The 19,584-nt window shown below is 39.0% G+C and overlaps 1 protein-coding gene across 2 annotated transcripts in view; it reads left to right on the top strand.

Moving 5' to 3' along the window:
* LOC117458132 (seizure protein 6 homolog) overlaps nucleotides 1–19,584 on the top strand; it is a 122,356-nt gene that overhangs the window by 48,148 nt on the left and 54,624 nt on the right. For both annotated transcript variants that reach the window (XM_034098401.1, XM_034098400.1), the window contains exons 2-3: nucleotides 13,853–14,557; nucleotides 18,090–18,211. In XM_034098401.1, the coding sequence (XP_033954292.1) occupies nucleotides 13,853–14,557; nucleotides 18,090–18,211 (827 nt within the window). The remainder of the gene's footprint in view (nucleotides 1–13,852; nucleotides 14,558–18,089; nucleotides 18,212–19,584) is intronic.

Below are 19,584 nucleotides of genomic sequence, written 5' to 3'. Positions count from 1 at the left end.
TGCTACAAAGTTCCAAGTGTTTGGGTCATTTCAGCATTGAAGGAACATTTAGAAAGAATGAACCCTTTATTTTATAATTTTCTGTTATGTATTTGAGAAAAACAGGTAGTAAACCAAAAAAAGAATGGATTTGGCCAGATCAGAATCCGTGTATCTACCGTCCAATTGTTTTTCTTTATTAAACGCGTAAACAGAAGAGCGTTTGAGAGGCCTTTTTGCTTTGTAACTTACTAAATGGTCTAATGGTCCTTGGAACGAGGGCCGGGGCGAAACTCACGGAAGTGATTTCAAAACAAAAGCGGTGATAATATTATATACAAAGGGAAATAAGGTGAATTTAGCGATCACAACGAAAACGGCAAAGACACAGATTGAGCCCAGAAAATGGATGTTATTAAGGGCTGTAAATATAAGCCTGTGTCTAAAATGGACAACATTGTTAGGAGATTTAAACTATACTGCGATTCTGCACTGCGGTCACTCAGCCGTCTCTCGCGTTTGTTTTTTCAAATCAGCTGCTCTTCATTCCTGCTATATTTGACGAGTGATACAAATATGTTTTACCACAAGTTCTTAAGGAAACTGACTCTGTTGGACTCGGTACTAGTTTGACTTCTACCAGAAATAAAATGAAGTACTTTTACTGTGTATTTATTGAGAAATCCTCTGTCAAAGTCCCCTGCTGAGAACAAAATCAAGCCACTTCTGCTGGAATTCTTTTTTGTTGCCATTAGTTCTTCGTGAGATTGATCCTGTTGGACTCAGTACTAGTGAAACTACCCCCACAAGTACTATGAAGTACTTACTGTGTACTTTTCCAGTACTCCTCTGTCAATGTCCCATCCTGAGAACAAGCATGCATGTTTCTCTGCTATTTTGAATAAGCGTTAATAAAAACCTTTCTTCATGAGACTGAAATTGTTGGACAGAGTATTTTAAGAGGATATGGTGGACATGATATCAGCAATACTTCCAGTCAGTACTCCGGCAGCAGCATTTTTACCCCTTGGAAAGTCTTTAGAGTCTGGCTTGGATAGCTGGTCTATCCTTCAGCACACTGACACACACTGTCACTCTTGTTAGCCTTGTTAGGGAATAATTGTGTCTTTACTTAAGATATTTAACCTTTCGGCCTGTTGACATTTACGATGAAGTCTGTTATCTGTCTTAAGGAATGGGAAGTCTCAGCTATTGCTGACATTATCAGTTTTATGACCGGTCAACTCTCGGTCACAAGAGTCAGATGAGTGATTCAGTGTCTCCAGGTGTTCACGTATACCTTCCCCCAATATGCTCTCTGTAAACTAGTTTAAAAGGTCTATCAAGAGATAGGCTGATGAGAATTGACATGACAACCCACCCGTGCAGTCAGAACCTTTTGCTGCTGTGACTTGTGATATGAATTCTCCGGCCGATGCTTGTAATAAACTACCAGTGTTTGACACCAGAACTCCTGCTCGTCCCGTGTCTCTCTGAGTCCTGACTCTCCATTGCTACAGAAGTTTCCCTTACAGGCCTCTTATGAAGCTGCTGTCTTTTAAAATATGATTATTTCTCTGCTCCTAGTTCATTCCTCGCAGATTCTTCCATCAGTCCTAGTCATTGCATGTCAGTCAATAATAGAGCTTCGAAAAATGTGTCCAATTCAACTAAATGTTTTTTTGTGAGTGAAGGCCAGAGCTAAATTATAGATTGTTTGATTGTGTAATTACAAGATGAGAGAAAAAAAATCCACATCCTCCTATGAAACCTATTTTATTTCCTTTTCCATGTTATACTTATACTTACTTGCCTTACATTTGCATGTTGAACTACATGATATCTTCCCCAGCCTCAAGGAAATACAATAAAATAAATGGATTCATAATTTTAAAAAATTGATACAAATGTATACATTAATAATGTTGTGTGCAAACATTTCAAATTTAAATATAAAATGAAAAATACGTTTACTTTTGAAATGATTTCTCACAAAAACCTTTCTAAATTATAGTAAATCATTAACAAAGGTTTAGTGAATATACGTTTTTCTGCCTAAAATAGTTGAAATTGAACGTAAACTATATCAAACACCACATGCATGGCAGTTAACCCATTTTTGCCCGCTATTTAAATTGACTTTGGTTGAAGTTAATACAAATATTGATGGTTTGTTTAAATAACTAGTGACATTTTAATAAATATTGCAAAAAAGGGCTCCAAAAAAGACCGGCTTAACCAGTGTGTAATTCTTCAAACACCACAAGATTCAGAGTTTACAATTCTGGGCCATTGATTGTGTCATTTCTCCAAACATATACAGTAAAAATGCCTGTTTTGAAGCCTTACAATGGTGCAGGAAAAGGACTTTACATTGTTATACTTAAAGACAGGGCTATTCAGTTAAGAGAAGAGAAAAAGGAAAGCAAATTGTTATAATGGGTGATGTAACATTAATGACATACATTATAAGAGGTCCTTGGCACTCATGGGTGTCTCCTGGGGTCATTTTGTGATCATGGGGCATCACCCTTACAGCATCAGGACAAAATCATATGGAGTCAGACACTGGAAGTGTGCTGGAGGCCGATGCGTTGACGGCAGGGGACTGATGGAAGGATGAGGCTGATGAGACTGAAGAATCTGTGATGCGGCTGAGAAATAATCATATATTAAAAGACAGCAGCATCATAAGAGGCCAACAAGAGTGACAGAGTGTGTCAGTGTGCAGTCTACCATCCTCTTAAAATACTCTGTCCAACAATATCAGTCTCATGAAGAAAGGTTTTTTAACGCATATTCAAAATAGCAGAGAAACATGCATTCTTGTTCTCAGGAGGGGACATTGAGAGGATTGTTGGAAAAGTACACAATAAGTACTTCATAGTACTTGTGGGGGTAGTTTCACTAGTACTGAGTCCAACAGGATCAATCTCACGAAGAACTAATGGGAACAAAAAAGAATTCCCTCATCAAACTTAGCAGAAGTGGCTTGATTGTGTTCTCAGCAGGGGAATTTGACAGAGGATTTCTCAAAAAATAGAAGTAGAACCGAGTCCAACAGAGTCAGTTTCCTTAAGAACTTGTGGTAACAAATATTTGTATCACTCGTCATATATAGCAGGAATAATGAAGAGCAGCTGATTTGAAAAAAAAACGCGAGAGACGGCTTGACCGCAGTGCAGAATCGCAGTATAGTTTAAATCTCCTCACAATGTTGTCCATTTTAGATATAGGCTTATTATATTTACATCCCTTAATAACATCAATTTTCTGGCCTCAATGTGTGTCTTGGCCGTTTTCGCTGTGATCGCTAAATTCCCCTATTTATATTAATCACCGGTCCTTCAGCAGGATACTGGAGTGATTCAAAGTGTGATTTTAGCAAACGAGTGCTTTTGTTTTGAAATCACTTCCGTGCGTTTCGCCCCGCCCCTCGCTCCAATGACCATTTGACCATTTAGTAAGGTACAAAGCAAAAAGCAAAAACGCCTCTCAGCGACAGAACATTTCCTCCAATTCTGGAATGGCCCTTGCTAATTTTTCATGGCCCATGAATGCACAAAAGTGAATTCAGTTTCTGTATCTGCCATTCCAAAATATTCTAACACAAACACAAACACACAAACCGAGCCGAAACATAACCGTTCTTGACGGAGGTAAATAATAAGGGCCTCTGTGTATTCTTATTCAATGAGCTTTTCTTCTTTCTCCTTTTCTCTATTCTGCTGCAACAAAAGCAAACTAAAACAGCAGTGAAAATAGCAGGGTGCCAAACAAAGCCCACCTAACCCACTTTAACTTCATCTCTGTGGCCAAGTACTGCCATGCTTGCACACACCATTAACAGTATTTCCTTTCAAGTCAGCTTTATCAACACAAAAGGCCCACCGCACTACTTGTCTTCCAAACATGAACAAAAAGACAACAGTCCTCCATGCATCTTGCTGGCATATCCATTTTTGCTAGTTTCCGATTATTCTAGTGATTCTGTCTGAGAAAGAACATGAGAGGGTTCTTGAGTCTGAAATGAGTTGTTCTTGCTTCTGCGTATGGTCTGTGACTGATTCGGTGTTATAACAGGAGCCTCCCCAAGAGATAGAGTATTGACAAGTGTAATGGCGCACATAGGCATGTCAGTCTATGCCAAGTACAGAGATAAGGTTGTACATCGCCTGTGTGGTCCTTTAGTAGTATTTTCCTTGAGCTGATGGTATTGTTATGGGGCTAGGGAATGATTCAAAGGGGAACGGAAAGTGTGTCATCAATCAAGTTGCTTTTAAATGTACCACTTATGTCTGTGTTGTCGGGCGGAGAGACACATGTACAACCTTCACCCTCAGAGAATACTCCTCAATATCAGCATAACTGTATAGACGAATGTGAACATAACATTTTGTCCTCGAGAAGCTGTTGTTAGGTTCACTGCCTCCCACGGGAGATGATGTGTGTATATGTATTGGCAGAAAGGAAATTGCTTCATTAAGACCAGACATCACAATAAGAAAAACCCATATACAAGTTGTTTATGTAATTTACCTAACAATAACATAGCAATACCGGCCATGATTTAATTTTCCGTGTTTTTCCACGATAACAGTTCATTAATTTGCATTCTCGAGATCGCAACTTATTCATGTCATTATCATGAAAAACATTATTTGCTCAGTTAACATGAGACATGGATTGAAGCCTATTTACGTTATTTTATGAAACGTTGATTTGATCTCCATATACAAGTTGTTTATGTAATTTATGCCTCAAATTGTGTATGTCCTTATCTCAAAAACATGTTATTAGTTCAAGATAGAGAGAAATATATATCTGCAACATCGGTTTTCTGGATAACATGACATAAATAGGACCAAAGTAGTGTTTTTAATGGAATTGAATTGCGATCTTGAGGAAATAAATTAAATTAACTGTTTATAATGTGATAAAAATTGGATATAAAGTGTTTGAACTTTGGCCATTTTGGGCTTCCGAATAAATAAATAACCTTTATATATACACTAGCCGATAATAGGATGTGTTATAGTTGTAATGACACAATTACATCCCTGGGATCTGATAATACCAAGTAAACAGGTGCTCTCAAAAAAGGTTAGTTATCTAGAATTTCTACTTCCTCACAACTGCTGTCAAAACACATCTTGCTCACAGTATAGTAATCCACTACAGATTTGAAAGATGAATGTCTTATTTCACCCACAGCTCTATTCTTAATTGACTCCGCCATGGAGTAAATGAGAAGAAATGAAAAGATAAATGACTCTAATGGGAGGAAATGAAGTGTGAAAACAGACATTTCTGCTGCTATTTTCTAGGATGCAGCACATTGGTAAATTGAAATAAAACAAGGATCCGGCTTCTATGTAAGACAGACTCTGCCTTGATTACAGAATATGAAGTGATTTTAATACCAGGCATTCCTACAACAAGACATGCACATTGCACACATTCATTCCTTAATTCTCTGGTAGCAAAAAGAAAAACCCCCAAAGAGTGAAAAGCAGAAAATGCAAAGACCAAGGCAGAATACTGTGGCACAGGAAATGCAAATTGATTCAGCTCACAAAAAGATAGATTTTAAAAGGAATGATTGCCAATTATACTGCATTCAACCCTTCACCATGGAGTTCAGATTTGTTTAAGGTTGGCCCATTTACCACCTGCAGCGTGAGTGCTTTACAGTAGATGTCATGCAAATGGTTTTGTTCTGCTCCAGCTTAAAGATCAGGTTTTACGAGCTTCTTTGCACCATTAAGACACAGTTTGTTTAAAGCCTGTCTGAAGGACAATGCTCAATGAACCGGAACACAGACAGGCCGTAATAAATGAAAAGGAAAAGTTATGGTTCCGCTCAATGAAGTCAAAGGGCAGATGGAGGGTGAGATTGTGTCTCATTTCAATATGCTGGTATCCTCACGACTCAAACGCCAGACAGTAAAAGGAAAATGTAACGCTCAGAAATTCCAAATCTCGGCATCGTCATGAATGCACCGTTCTGGTTTTAACCCGTGGGATTTGTTAAAAAGCTTTTTTTTCTCTCTCTCAGCCAGTGCTCTCTTAATTTTATTGTATTTATTTTCTTCCTGCTATTTATTTATTTATTCTATCATTATTCATTTCCCCATCCATGCGCTTGTCCCACCCACAAACCAAATTAAATCATCAATTCATTAAGCTAACTAATGGAATCATTTATCAGTTTCACCTCATTATTTCCTATAGTCTTTCCTTATGGCTTCATGCAAACAAGTCTGCACACGCTGCAGGACACGCAGCGAAAGCCACTAAGATGAAATGTTGCGTTTTTACTTCAGAAACAATTCATGACGAGGGTTAGCGTATACATACTAAGCTCACTTGTGTGTTACATAGGTGTTGTTAAATTACCAGGACAAATGATTAATTAAGTAACACACAATTATGGCTAGAAACCCTTCCTCTACCTCTTTAATATCATGTTTTAGGTGCAATTAATTTTACAAAAACGAGACAAAAGGCACAAAACAATTGTTAAATACACATTGTGACTAAAAGCATTATTTAGATATATATATATATATATATATATATATATAGATGTCGTGACAGAATTGTTTCCCACAATAATCATGTAGTGAAAATGGTATCATGTGAAAGGTCTAGTCTGTAATATATTATAAAATTAAACAAAAGCCAGTTCAAATTCTACAATAGCTGAAACTGTGTTCATGCATTCAACCAAGTGTTTATGCTTTCACAAACACATCTCCTCAAAACACACATGTACTCCGTGCCAAATTTCAGCTTTCTATAGATAAAAACTGTGGCTGCCAATGGTTGTGGAAATGTATGCGGAGTGACCAACCATCCAAGATGAAGTTCCAGTGGTCGCAACAGAAAATAAATAAATGAAAGCTCCACTAAGGACCCTCAAAGGAGTCCTGTAGAGTGATCTGAAGGCTTCGTATCCGAGCCCAGCGGAAGCGACGTATGGATTTGCTTGTCTAGTGGCTCTCTGTAATAATAAGGAAATAAAGCCCCTGGATATGAGGAGATTGATGTCAATCAGCATCCTGCCTCAAGTGTGGCCTGTCCCATCTTATTAGTGCTCTCTCCATGCACTGAGTGTTCTCTGATGACTCCATTGATATGCAACGCAAGAGAGAGGCTCTGTGTTGCTGTCTTGAGAAGGATCTCCTTATGATTGCTCACTCTGTCATCTGTGTCCGTGTAGGCTGAGAGGTTGCCATGGAACCTAAGGATGAATCATGCGTTGGAACCTGCACACACACATGCTCAGGATGGCTGGACACTCTTTATCATATTCTAAACAGTAGAGACTAGACATAGGACTGCAGATATGTCTTCTATAAACCACTTTGCTTGTTGTAAGGCTTTATTTGATGAGGCATAAGGACATTTGTGGTTCCTTTGGAGCAGGTGAGCATCTCCGAGACACTCACATGCCCTACATCTGCTTTAATAAGTGTGCATTTGGAAGAAACATTTCCCACATTTCATTTCCCCAAAGACTATAGAAAGTATGTTATTGTATTTGTGACACTGCTCCGAATAAGATCACTGTAATCTCATTCTGTCACGCTAATTGCCACCTTTAATTTATGGCTCTCAGTAATTAACAACCTACATTAACGGAGTGATGTAATGCACTTAACGCAAAACCTCTTGGCATGGCATCTTGTTTCAGCTGTTGAATCTAGTGCAATACATTTAACTAAGTTATAATTCACCTGTGAATGCTGTAACTGCTACAGCAAAAAAAGAAAAAGAAATGGCCAGTTGCCTGTGACTTGGTGTGTGAATACTGTACATCTGACAGCATGACACCCATTCGGTGGACCTGACAGAGCCCATCAAGATCAATTGTAGTACCCTGGTTACACTAGCATACAGTATGTCTAAGGTACCTGATTGGAGTCCTTCAAGCACAATTCATTTAAATTGGCTGGCAGTACATTTAGATGTTCAGATTATGGATGAAAAAAGTTCCGAATCCTGCCTGTGTTTTTATAGAGAATCAGAGTCTGGAAAAGGCTGTGTCCATTTGACAGTGATGCAGAGTAGCAAATCAGATGAACATAACTCCAGCGTTTTGCTAAACCAATAAGAGCATGAAAATAGCTGTTATAAAACTGCTTGTTTTCTTTCTTGCTACTTCAGTGATCTGCCTGTTTTTCGCAAGTTGAAATGTACATAAAGGCTGTCAACTTAACACGGGCTGACTTTTGTTTTTTATTTATTTTGCAAAAACATAATGAGTGCCTGAGTTCATTTTTGTGCCAATTACTTTCTTTTGAATTCACAAAACCTGACGCAACAGCAGTTTTTCAGGCCAGTATTGCTAATGTATGCAGATTATTGTGGGTGAATATATTCATTAGGTAGTTTACTGATTTTATTTCTCAACTGTTAATGACTGTTAATTGCCTGCCTGTTTGCTATCTTTTTATAATCGTTTTTAATTTGATATGGCGAGCTGTTTACATTCATACTTGTTGCAATGTCCTTGTCATTCATCTGCAAAGCACACAGAATAGTCCTAACCTCTACAAGAAGGAGCTTTACAAATAATATTTAATAGATTAATTTATTCGTCAAGATGCTGTGTTTTCAAAATGTACTTTTTTTATTTGCTAAAATCCCCTACTTTCTTAGCAAATTTGACATTTGAAAATAATGTATGGTTTTGTAAATTATTATGTGTTCAATGATTACTACGCATTCTTTCATCTTCATTGCATTTTAAAGATGCCATGCTTATGTTACTACAAAATGAAATGTCACAATTTAATCTTTAACATGCCAGAATGTTCATCACTTCAATAGATATTTCACATCATTTACAGACAGGATAAGTAATTAGTGACTACCATATGTCTATAAATATGACACATTTCCTTTAGAAATGGCAACACATGAATGTGAACACCCAATTAAGGTTGAGAAATTAGAGTTTGGTAGCAGCACTCACTCGTCGTATTTAATCACCGCAGTGAGGTCTCCAACCTGTACACATTGATCCCGTATTGATCTGTGTATGAGAAACTCTGGTTTAACCCACTTCTCCATTCTCACTCTCTCCACTTCCACTCGATATTCTGACTGAAGGGCAGGAACTGGATGGTCAACAGCTGACCAACACAGATACAGAAATAGACAGAGACTAACACAGATAAGAAATCTCCAGTTAGCAGTGCTGCAGCAATTCCCCAGCTTTACCATACAGTATGTTTGAACTTCCCCTATACTTTGCAATAATGAGGAGGGGGTGCCAAATCACTCGTGAAGACCTCCCTTTATCGTTGGTTGTGAGACATGTCAAATATGCTTAGCTTGCCTTTATAGTGCAGCTCTCAGAGATCTTGTCGTGACAGAATAAGGCTACAAGGAAATGTTCCTCCACAATCTTAGAACATCAAAAGGTCTTTGAATTGCTTCTGTCGCCAGGAAAGATAAATGTGATGTTGTCGCGTCTGGCTGGATATTGTAAAACCATGTGTCAATTCTGTCAGCCGGCAAGAGGCTTTGTAATACAATTGTTTACACTTCCTCTTGAATAGCCTGATCAAACTTTTATTAGTGTGCTGGATGGTGTTCAAACGACTCTGCGTCAGCAAAATGCTATGGCAGCTTACGACTACTTTGGAATATTTACAAGCTGAGCAGAGCTCCTTCTGTGGCGCAGTTAATTTAGCACATTAATTCAGACACTATTCCTCAATTAAATCTTAAATGTATGTTTCCTAAAGCTTTATTCAATCGATAACAACAAGGACACACTTTCAGGGTGAACGTTTGTCTCCTGGCAATTAGATCTGTTTCACATGCAAGAAAAACAACTGCCGCATGTAATCAATACACACAACACGAGCCAGTCAATTGTAGACAATGCCAGCTTATAATTTAATCAGAAAATACCGACCAAGTCTAAAATGACTGTGACACTCACCATAAAAAGAACATGGTATTATATGGTTTCACGCATATTTAACGATATGGGTTAAAAGACCATCTCTGATTGAATCATTCATCTGTTTTGACTTCCAGCCTTCATCCTCATGCAGCTAATAGAAACCCTCTTTCTGAAGATATCTCCCTCTTTTGCGGCGAGTGTCAACACCCTTTCATCTATAAGCAGGAAACGTGTGCTTGCATCTTTTCTGCCTCATTAACAAACGGATTCAAGCTAATTACAGTCAGGTGTCAACGCAGCTGGCATTGTTTCATGTACACATAAGAGGATTATATTAACCCCCTCTGTGTCTTTTACGTCACACAAAACAAAAAGACATACCGTTCTATGTTTAGATGAAATTAGATGGAAAAAGAGACAGATGGAGATTGCATTGATGCCAAAATAAAAACGTTAACAGTCAGATGAAGATCCTTTTTAGTGAGCTTACGCCACCGTCAAATCAAATCAAATCAAATCAAATTTTATTTCTATAGCACATTTAAAAACGATTTTCGGTCGAGCCAAAGTGCTGCACATGCAGATAATAAATAACACATTACTACCGATGTAAACAGACAACATTGAAATTGCAATGTATGTTTTTTTTTTTTTTATATCTTACCTTTATCCTAACAAACTAGAAACAAATCCGGCCAACACACTAAAACAGCCATTCAGCACTATATTGAAAACCTGAAGAAATCTCTTCCCTCTATAGGCTTATAAATGAGGGGAAAAGTCTTTGTTGTCATCTGAGTATGTATAACTATCATCCAGCCGGAAAACATTTGATCATTTTATGGTTGCTGTCCCGTAAAAGCCACTAAGAACATTCACAGACATTCATCTTTGCTAACGTTTCCGCTGTCTCGAGGTTTTGCAGTGTTGGGGATTAAACATCCATTCATCTTCTCAACTATAAGTGAGGAGACTGTAATGGATAATTGGGTAAATATGGCACTTTAGACTCGCTGAGTAATCATGTTTGTTACAAGAAAGACTGCATGAAGTTATTGGCCATTCATTTTCTTATAGAGCTGTTAAAAGATACAGAGTGTCTATTTGCACCCGGGTGAAAGTAGCATTGTTGACTATAGACACCCGGGTGCAAATAGCATCTGCCTAAAAGATAAGCTGATGTTTAAACTGGCATAAATGCGAGTGGATAATGAGATTTATATTGGGTTGTAATCTCCCTCTAAATTTGGTTAGTCACTTTCTTTTTAAGAAATACTTTCTCTAATCCAGACATCTGTTAATACGCAGATTGTGTTTTTTATATGTAAATAAAACTCCAATTATGATCACTTAAATAGCCCTAATTTAGCCCATTTGTTCTAAACAATTCTAAACATCTCGAAATCCAGAGTTATTCTTTCTTTCATGATAATGAGCATGTACACCTTTCTTTCCTTATTTCTTTTATAAACAACCAATTTTGATTTGATTTATTCCCACTGGTGGTTATACTTTGGCATTTTGATTATGACTGACAAAAAATGTAATAAACAGTAACTTTCCAAATTACTAAAGTCCCCGCGGATAATATTTTTTACATAACATTTACCAGTGTAATGCCAACAACAATCTTCCACGTAGAAACTTTTGTCAGAATGTCTTTTGTGACTTTATAACAATAATGCAACATTAATCTGTCTGTGGCTCTTTCCTGCTGTGACGATGCAAATGTCCCCTCTGTGGGACTAATAAAGTGTACTGCTTTTAAGGGAGGTAGTCTTTCCTTTCCCTGGTTAAGTGCCTTTATCACAATGCCTACACTGTTTGAGTGCTGTGAGGTCAGAGAAAAAGAGAGAATACTAGTCTACTGTAGAATGCCTTAGTAAAATATGTGTTTTTAAATCTTTTTATCTTACAAGTAACCAGACTATTTCTACATAGTGTGTATTCGCTCAGATGCCATTGCCTGCGGGTGTGATTGTGGAATTTGTCTTTGATAACAAACTGGCTTTTTGCAAGCTGCTACTCACCACTGTCAGCATGAATCAGCCGCATCTTACAATCTTAAAGGAATGTTCTTTATGGTCGTTCAATTAAATGGAGTGTAGCGTTGAAAGAGAATATCTGAAGACTGAACATACACTATGTAAAACAATCATACTGTCTGTTACTTGACCTACATATGTCAAACCACTGGACTATACAGTATATATATATTATTTAAGCTTTTATAATGTATAGTATAAGGGATTATACTTACTATGCCAGTGCCCCCTCCCCCTAAAGCTGCACACACTGGATAATGAACTGGTTTAAATAGCAACAAAACACATATGAATTAAGAAAAAGAGGACAGACTCTAACCTCATTAAGGATTTTTTGATAGCCTGGCCGTCTTGATGATTCTATAATGAAACTGTCAAAAAGACGAACTACTTTGTGTACAGTGTTGCCTTTAAAGCCTACTGAACTGCAATAATATGGCTTAACACAGGGGTTTTCAAAGTGTGGGAAGTTGAGCCTCCCCTCATAGAACATAAGAAAAGCCGCGCCCCCCCTCCCAATTATTATTGCTATTATTATTATTATTATTATTATTATTATTATTATTATTATTATTATTATTGTTGTTGTTGCTATAATGCAGGGGTATTCAATTGCATTTCAAAGAGGTCCAGTAAGAGAAATTGTCATTGTCCTTTCACTTTTTTGAGCACGCCATTTGAAATGACTCACTGACTGCACCGATTTGATTGGCTGAGTAGCGTCACCTCCTTAAAACATTAAACAATAACTTTTAAAAACTTTTTTATCTTTATGTTTTAAACATTTATTTAATTTTTTGGAGACATTTTCAACTTCGTGGATTAATCCTTATATGCTCCCGGCAACACACTGAACGTCAACTTTGCCTCTTTATTACACTCAGTCATACTTTAGTGGGAACAATGAGTCTGCGTCTTTGAAGCGCACAGGCGGACGATGCAGGGATCAGAGTCCTGCATCGGGTCGGGTACCCGACGGGTGACCCGCAAAAAAAGTGATCCGCAGGTGGTATTTAAAAAAATAAAAATCCGGGTTCGGTTCTGGGTAAAACAAAGAAGATGCGAGTCGGGTCGCGGGTGTTGCATAATAAATATATTTAAATAATAATTATTTAATTTAATGTCCTCAGACCTCTCCCCCGCGGGACCGCGCATAATCATAACCTCTGCAGCGCATCAGTCTGCTGCTGAGCGCGCCACATTCGAAATGGCTGAGGTGAAGATCTCTAGCGGAGAATACAGCATTGTAAATAACACTTCCTCAAGAGCGAAATCCAACGTCTGGGAGGCTTTTGGTGTCATCCTAGATGGAGGAAATAACCAACATCCCACGCTTTTTGAGCAAAATACGCAACTGCGTGTGTTAATAATTGCATGTTTTCAGTGCTCATAGGATATGCGGGTTCGGGTCGGTTTGCGGATCTTCTGCCGACGGGTCGGGGTTTGTTTGCGGAACTAATTGACAATATGTGCGGGTGGCTGGGCGGGTTCGGTATTGCACGTAGCGGGTACATGGCGGGAGCGGGTCTTGAAAATCAGACCCGTGCAGGACTCTGGCTGGGATGTAATGTAGACAGGAATAAACGCAGATCATCCTCTGGCTGCAGCCTTGACCGGTACTTGCTTTTGATCAAAGTCTATGCGGAAAACCTGCACTCACACAGGTAGGTCGAGGTGAAGGGAATGAGCACTTTTACAGCCTTTTTGGTGAGTTGGGGGAACTCGGTCTCCACAGACAGCCAAAAGTTTGCAAGTGACACTTTACTAATCTTTTTCTCTTTATTTGTTTTTCACGCTGCGCCTCCCCTAAAGCTCTCTGGCGCCCCCCCAGGGAGGCGCGCCTCACACTTTGAAAACCGCTTGCTTAACACTTATCTATTTTCTCTTTTCTTCGGCTCTCTAGCTCCAATGGAAATCTACGGCATCAGTAAGAGGACATTGGACCCAGACAGGGACTCTCCAACGCAGGACACAGAAAGCGAAGTCCACTCTGTCACCACCCCCTCACCGATGAACGTACCCAACCACCAGCCGGTCCTGAAGGGCCTGCTGCTTCCTGGGCAGCTCCTTACCAGGGACTTCCAGGGGGACCAGCACTTTTTTAGGAGTGATGGCTCTGTGGCTACATATTCCACGCTGCCAGGCTCAGATTCAGACCCCGTCACTCAGGTGGTGCCGCACGAGGATGCCCCGGCCTTCTCAGACATTGCCACTACTTCCACTGTGGCTGCCACCTCCCCACTGACCACTTTTTCTCCCACAACGCCAAGGCCATGGCCCATGTCTCTGCCTCAAAAGAAGTCCTCAAAGACAACCTGGGCCGACAAGGTGGAGCGAACGACAGACTCCCTCACAACTCATGTGACAGCAATTAATAGAGGTTCAGTCACAGACAACCCAGCGGCTTCCTCTTCCAGGCAGAGGCCTCAAAGTTCTCCCGTAGAGGCCACCATGGCACCCTCTTCGATGAGGATGGAGAAAGGCGAGGCTAGGGTGACAGCACTGAAAGACAAACTGAGGCCTGATCTTCCACCGCCCAATCTAACCACACGAGAGGAAGGTCCCGCCACCACCATCATCACAACCATCACAACCATGCAGACAGCAGGTAGTTTTTTTTGTTTTACATTCAAAGATTTTAGGAGCAGAACATACGGTTACATTTTCTTTGAAGACCACGTCTATAGTGCCTTATGAGGACTTTTTTCATGGATTATAATGTTTTTTTTTCATGACTACACTAATGAGCACACACCAACGCTTTTTGATGCATAGTCATAAACCTTATAGATCACCCTCTTTATTTATGAATAATAATGTATTTATATATGTATTATAAATGCTCTTAATTATTAACTATAGATTGACTGATTTATAATACATTATGACTACTCATTCTCAATAATCAACTGTATACTATAATATTCAACCCGGTATCACGGCATGAGACGATTTACCATGCTGGGAGACGTGAAGATGTCACGATTTCGTCCCTTCAACCGTGACAGTGACACGGTATTGTTAACCCATGTTAACCGGTGGAGAAATATACCCGGAAATGCCAAGCAAATGCTACCCCGACGGTCGGTTGTTATTGTCAATATTAATATAATAATGATTTATTTTTTAATAGTCACACTCGATTACGCCAACTTTCTCGTTGCCCCAGCTGGTCGACACATCTTTTAGCAGAAACTAAGGCTACATTAATGTATTAAATCGATGTTAATCCATTCGTGTGGATGTGGAATTAACGGACGTGACGTTGTGCGATTGCGTTGCCAGGCAACAGCTTCGGTTCATGTCAATTTACAAACTCTTCAACTACAACCGTAGTTATATTTAAAAACATGTTAGAAGGCCTCACAAAATACTTTAATGTAAATGTGAAGGAATGTGTGTATAACAAAATACATCCGTCATAAATGAAACCGGAAACAGACGTAGGCAAGATCCTCAGCTCGATGATTGGATGGTTTAGCCGCAATGCACGCTGGGATTTGGTGTTTATGCGATAATAATAAAATAATAAAATTCAATAACGTGCTTTAATCACCAGCTGTCCCTTTCTATCAGCTCTGCACCATTATGGTGTAAATACAGCCTATCTACCAATTGGATCAAATATAAAAGTCAGCCGAATTAGTGTTGATACTGCAAGGAGACGTATTGTGTGAAAAGAAATGTAAGATGTTGTTTAATTGCTTATATATTTATGATCCACGTCACGTTTTCAGTTTTGGCGGCAGTTCTCCTGTTTGTATAGAAGTCTTCTCATCAGGGCTCTATAAATAGAGAACTACGGCAGATATGTAATATTTAATGCAGCCGAACCGTGTATTACAATGCCGTTATGTGATGACTTTCAAAGAGAAAAGCAAGCACACTCGGAATAAAGTATTATTTAAAAAAAATGTTTTCGGATTTCACATCGCATGAACACCAAATCCCAGCGTGCATTGTTTCTGCTAAAATAGGTGTCGACCAGCTGGGGAAACAAGAAAATCGGCGTAATCGAGTGTGACTATTAAAAAATAAATCATTATTATATTAATATTGACAATAACAACCGACCGTCGGGGTAGCATTTGCTTGGCATTTCCGGGTATTTCTCCACTGGTTAACATGGGTTAACAATACCGTGTAACTGTCACGTTTGAAGGGACGAAATCGTGACATCTTCACGCCTCCCAGCATGGTAAATCGTCACATGTTCACGTCTTGTCGTGATACCGGGTTGATAATATTATGCTTAAATAGTCCATGCAGTACCATTTTTTATTACTGAAATAATATACTGTAAATGCTGCATCATAAACAGTGGTGACTGGTCATTAGGGGCAGTCCCACATAGTGTCAGCAGAAAGTATTAAAATAATAATTACAAAAAAATGCAAAACAATGCAAAAGAAACTCATCTTAAAATATATTTTAAGATTATGTTTAATCATCTGATTTGTCTGTACATTGCTGTTTTAGTCTGTGTTCTTCTAATTAGTGTCTACAGTGTGTGCTTATTGAGCCGTTTTGAGCCATGTGGGGGAAAGCCCCGATCTAGCCCCTCCCTCTCACTGTAAGTGAATGTGTACTGTAAAAATTACACTGCGCATGCTCAGTCTTTTTCTATTCAATGTGTGTGGCAAAAAAATAATCACCATGGGGCATAGAGCTGGCATCCCCACCAAACGTCATCTCACATAATTCAGAGCTGATTAGCTGTAAGTACGTGTGCCGCGAAAAATGTAATGTGTGAAGAGGAGACGAGAGAGTGGTGCAGTGACGCGTCCTAAAACCCGGAAGTAAGCTGCCAATGGGTTCCCTCGACAAAAAAGCAATGAGATTAGAAAATAGCTCTAAATAAGGTATGTGGAACGAACCTGTTAGATAAATGCACGTTTTGTTCAGCCGGATAATATCCACATGTCTACCCTACTTTTATAATGTTCTAATCATAAATCTATCGAATAGATTTATGATTTGACTTTTGAAACTAGGGGAAGATAAGGAGGACTTTTACAAAAAAGTAATAGAGATTTTTGTCCAGAAGGATAGGCAAATGGACTTCCTCTTCAAGTCAAGGTAAGACCACAATTTAATTGAAATGGGATCTTCCTAAGAGAGAACAATTCAATATTTAAATGGTAACATTACATTTTTTGGGTATCCTTTTGTTGAACTGTCGTTTAAAATTAATCGAAGCATAAGACTAAAAAAGCTTTTGAAAATAATATTATATTTTGATTTAGGTCAAAATATAATATTTGTAAACCTGAAGAGTCAGTGCCAGTGCCTCACCAGCCATGAACCTCACTGCAGAAGCTTATATATAGACATCTACGTTTTTTGTGCCCCACCACATTTGATGTAAAATGCAACAAACAGATGAATCAATTATGATGAAGCTTAGGTTCTTCTAAATGCATTACACTTTCAGCATCATTTGTATCCACCAAGAATGAAACATTATCTTGAGGCATGTATTATTATTATTATTATTATTATTATTATTATACATGTAGAAAACACACATGATGCATAATATAAGCTTAATCATTCAGACAATTTCAATAGTCAAGAGCATTCAGAAGTTGTATTACATTATAGGTCACATTTATGTTTCATATGCATCAGAAAGCATGTGCTTATGAGTGTGCATGAAGCGTTTTAGGTCACTATGCATGCCCTCATAATCCAATTTAAATGTAGCCTTCATACAAAGTGTTACTGGACATTCATAGACTTGTGAAATTAATATCAGCAGCTGCCAAATATAGCTTTTGCCATGATGGAAATTCAAATTGCGAGTAGATTTAACACATCCGTCCCAGAGGACAGGAAAATTAAGCATCAGGTCGACAACATGGCTGCCGTTCATTTGGCATGCTGCACACCACTATTCATCTCTCCACCAGGGATAACGGAGTCGCTCAAGTGTCAGAAACAATCAGACTTTCCCTGATGTGTCCTGCCTGTCCTCTCCCCTGGCCGCAGAGGGCTGACGGCGCAGATGAGCAGTGTCTGAGAGGGAATCTGCAGAGATAGTTAGAGGGTTACGGGGGCCATGGTGACACAGGTGGGCTGTCAGATGGAGCAGTGGTCCGGGAAAAAGGGAATCACTTGTCTTATTCTGTCTCCCACAGAGCCATGCAGCCTGAATTTCACTGACCCAGAGGGTAACATCGAAATCCTGCAGCAACTTGACTCTGGAGTGGAGTGTAACTACCTAGTGACGGTCTACCTGGGATACGGCATCGAGGTTCAGGTGAGTGGTAACGATTAAGATTTCTCATACAAATTAAATATACAACCTCTGATGAAGTGGTTCGGTTCAAACTGCACACTTAAACCCCACAGTAATAGATGTTTTGGGGCACTGTGAATACTTTATTGACACAAGAAGACTTTCTAAGTTGACATGACAAGTTAACAGTTGCATTTTAAACCAACAAGCAACATTAGCATACATTATTTTTTGTTTTGTTGTTTTTGTTTGTTTTTGCCTGTCCTTGTTTGTCTACCGCCCCTCACACTGTAAAGCGTCTTTGAGTCCGAGAAAAGCGCTATAAAAATATCATTTGTTATTATTATTATGTAGCCTTGTGTTTGTGGCAACCTGACCCATGTTAGACCAATAGTTACTTTCCTTTCAGTTGGGTTTTTTTTAACCGCTTTACATTTTATTTTTTTCATGAATCGCCCAAAGAACTTGAGGGGATAAAACAGAGCCAGGAGATTGTGAAATGTGTAGCTGCAAAATAAAAAGTCACAGTACACCAAAGAGTAAAATGTAGAAGTTCTGATACTCCTTATGACCCACATCAAAAACGTACCATAAGAATACTATGGCTTTCCGCTCCTATATGTTCACACATTTTTTTTATGCTGGGCAGGTAGTGTACAATGTGTTTATCAGAGGTTTTCCCTTGAAAATGATGAGAGCCATGAGACTGAACCTAACACTAAAATGCAGGCCATAAACCAAATGATCTGAAGTGTGCTGTAAAGCTCCATATAGCTTTATAGCACAGAACTGCAAGGTCGGTTGACAAATGTCTGAAAGTAAAATAACGTTGCACATTTTTTGTCCATGTCGCCACTGTGGAGCTGTGACATATTTTGGTTTAGCTCTTACAATATTCACTGGTCTTGCGGGGGTTGCTGAAGATAGACAGGCAACAAATTGCTGTGAGTGGGCGGATGGGGGCAAAAGAGATGGGGTCCGTCTCAAGTTGAAATGTTTGCTCGCTAAGTCTCCTCACAAAAGGTTATAAAAAGTAACTGTGAGTGAGTGAGTGAGTGTGTGTGTGTGTGTGTGTGTGTGTGTGTGTGTGTGTGTGTGTGTGTGTGTGTGTCTGTCTGTCTGGGCTTTTGCAATTTATCAAACACCTCATTTACCACATGAGACTTTAAAATGTGTTGGCTTTGTCTTGCTGCCTCTGGAGGGCTAAGATAAGTCTTGACAGAGTATATGTTTGAGAGTGTGTTTTTCTTCCGAAAGCTTCCTCTGGGTAATGTAAGTGAAGAAAATGTGTGTTACACCCACACACACACACATTTTACATTTTAACTTTCACATGCTTGTCCCTGTTCATTTGGAGACTCAATAAAAAAGCAAGGCTAGCAGGGAATGTATAG

This window comes from Pseudochaenichthys georgianus, chromosome 14 (genome assembly GCF_902827115.2).
Source record: "Pseudochaenichthys georgianus chromosome 14, fPseGeo1.2, whole genome shotgun sequence".
In the NCBI taxonomy this organism is placed as follows: Eukaryota; Metazoa; Chordata; class Actinopteri; order Perciformes; family Channichthyidae; genus Pseudochaenichthys; species Pseudochaenichthys georgianus.
The sequence above is the reverse complement of the archived record's forward strand: the minus strand, read 5'-3'. Positions and strand labels throughout refer to the sequence as shown.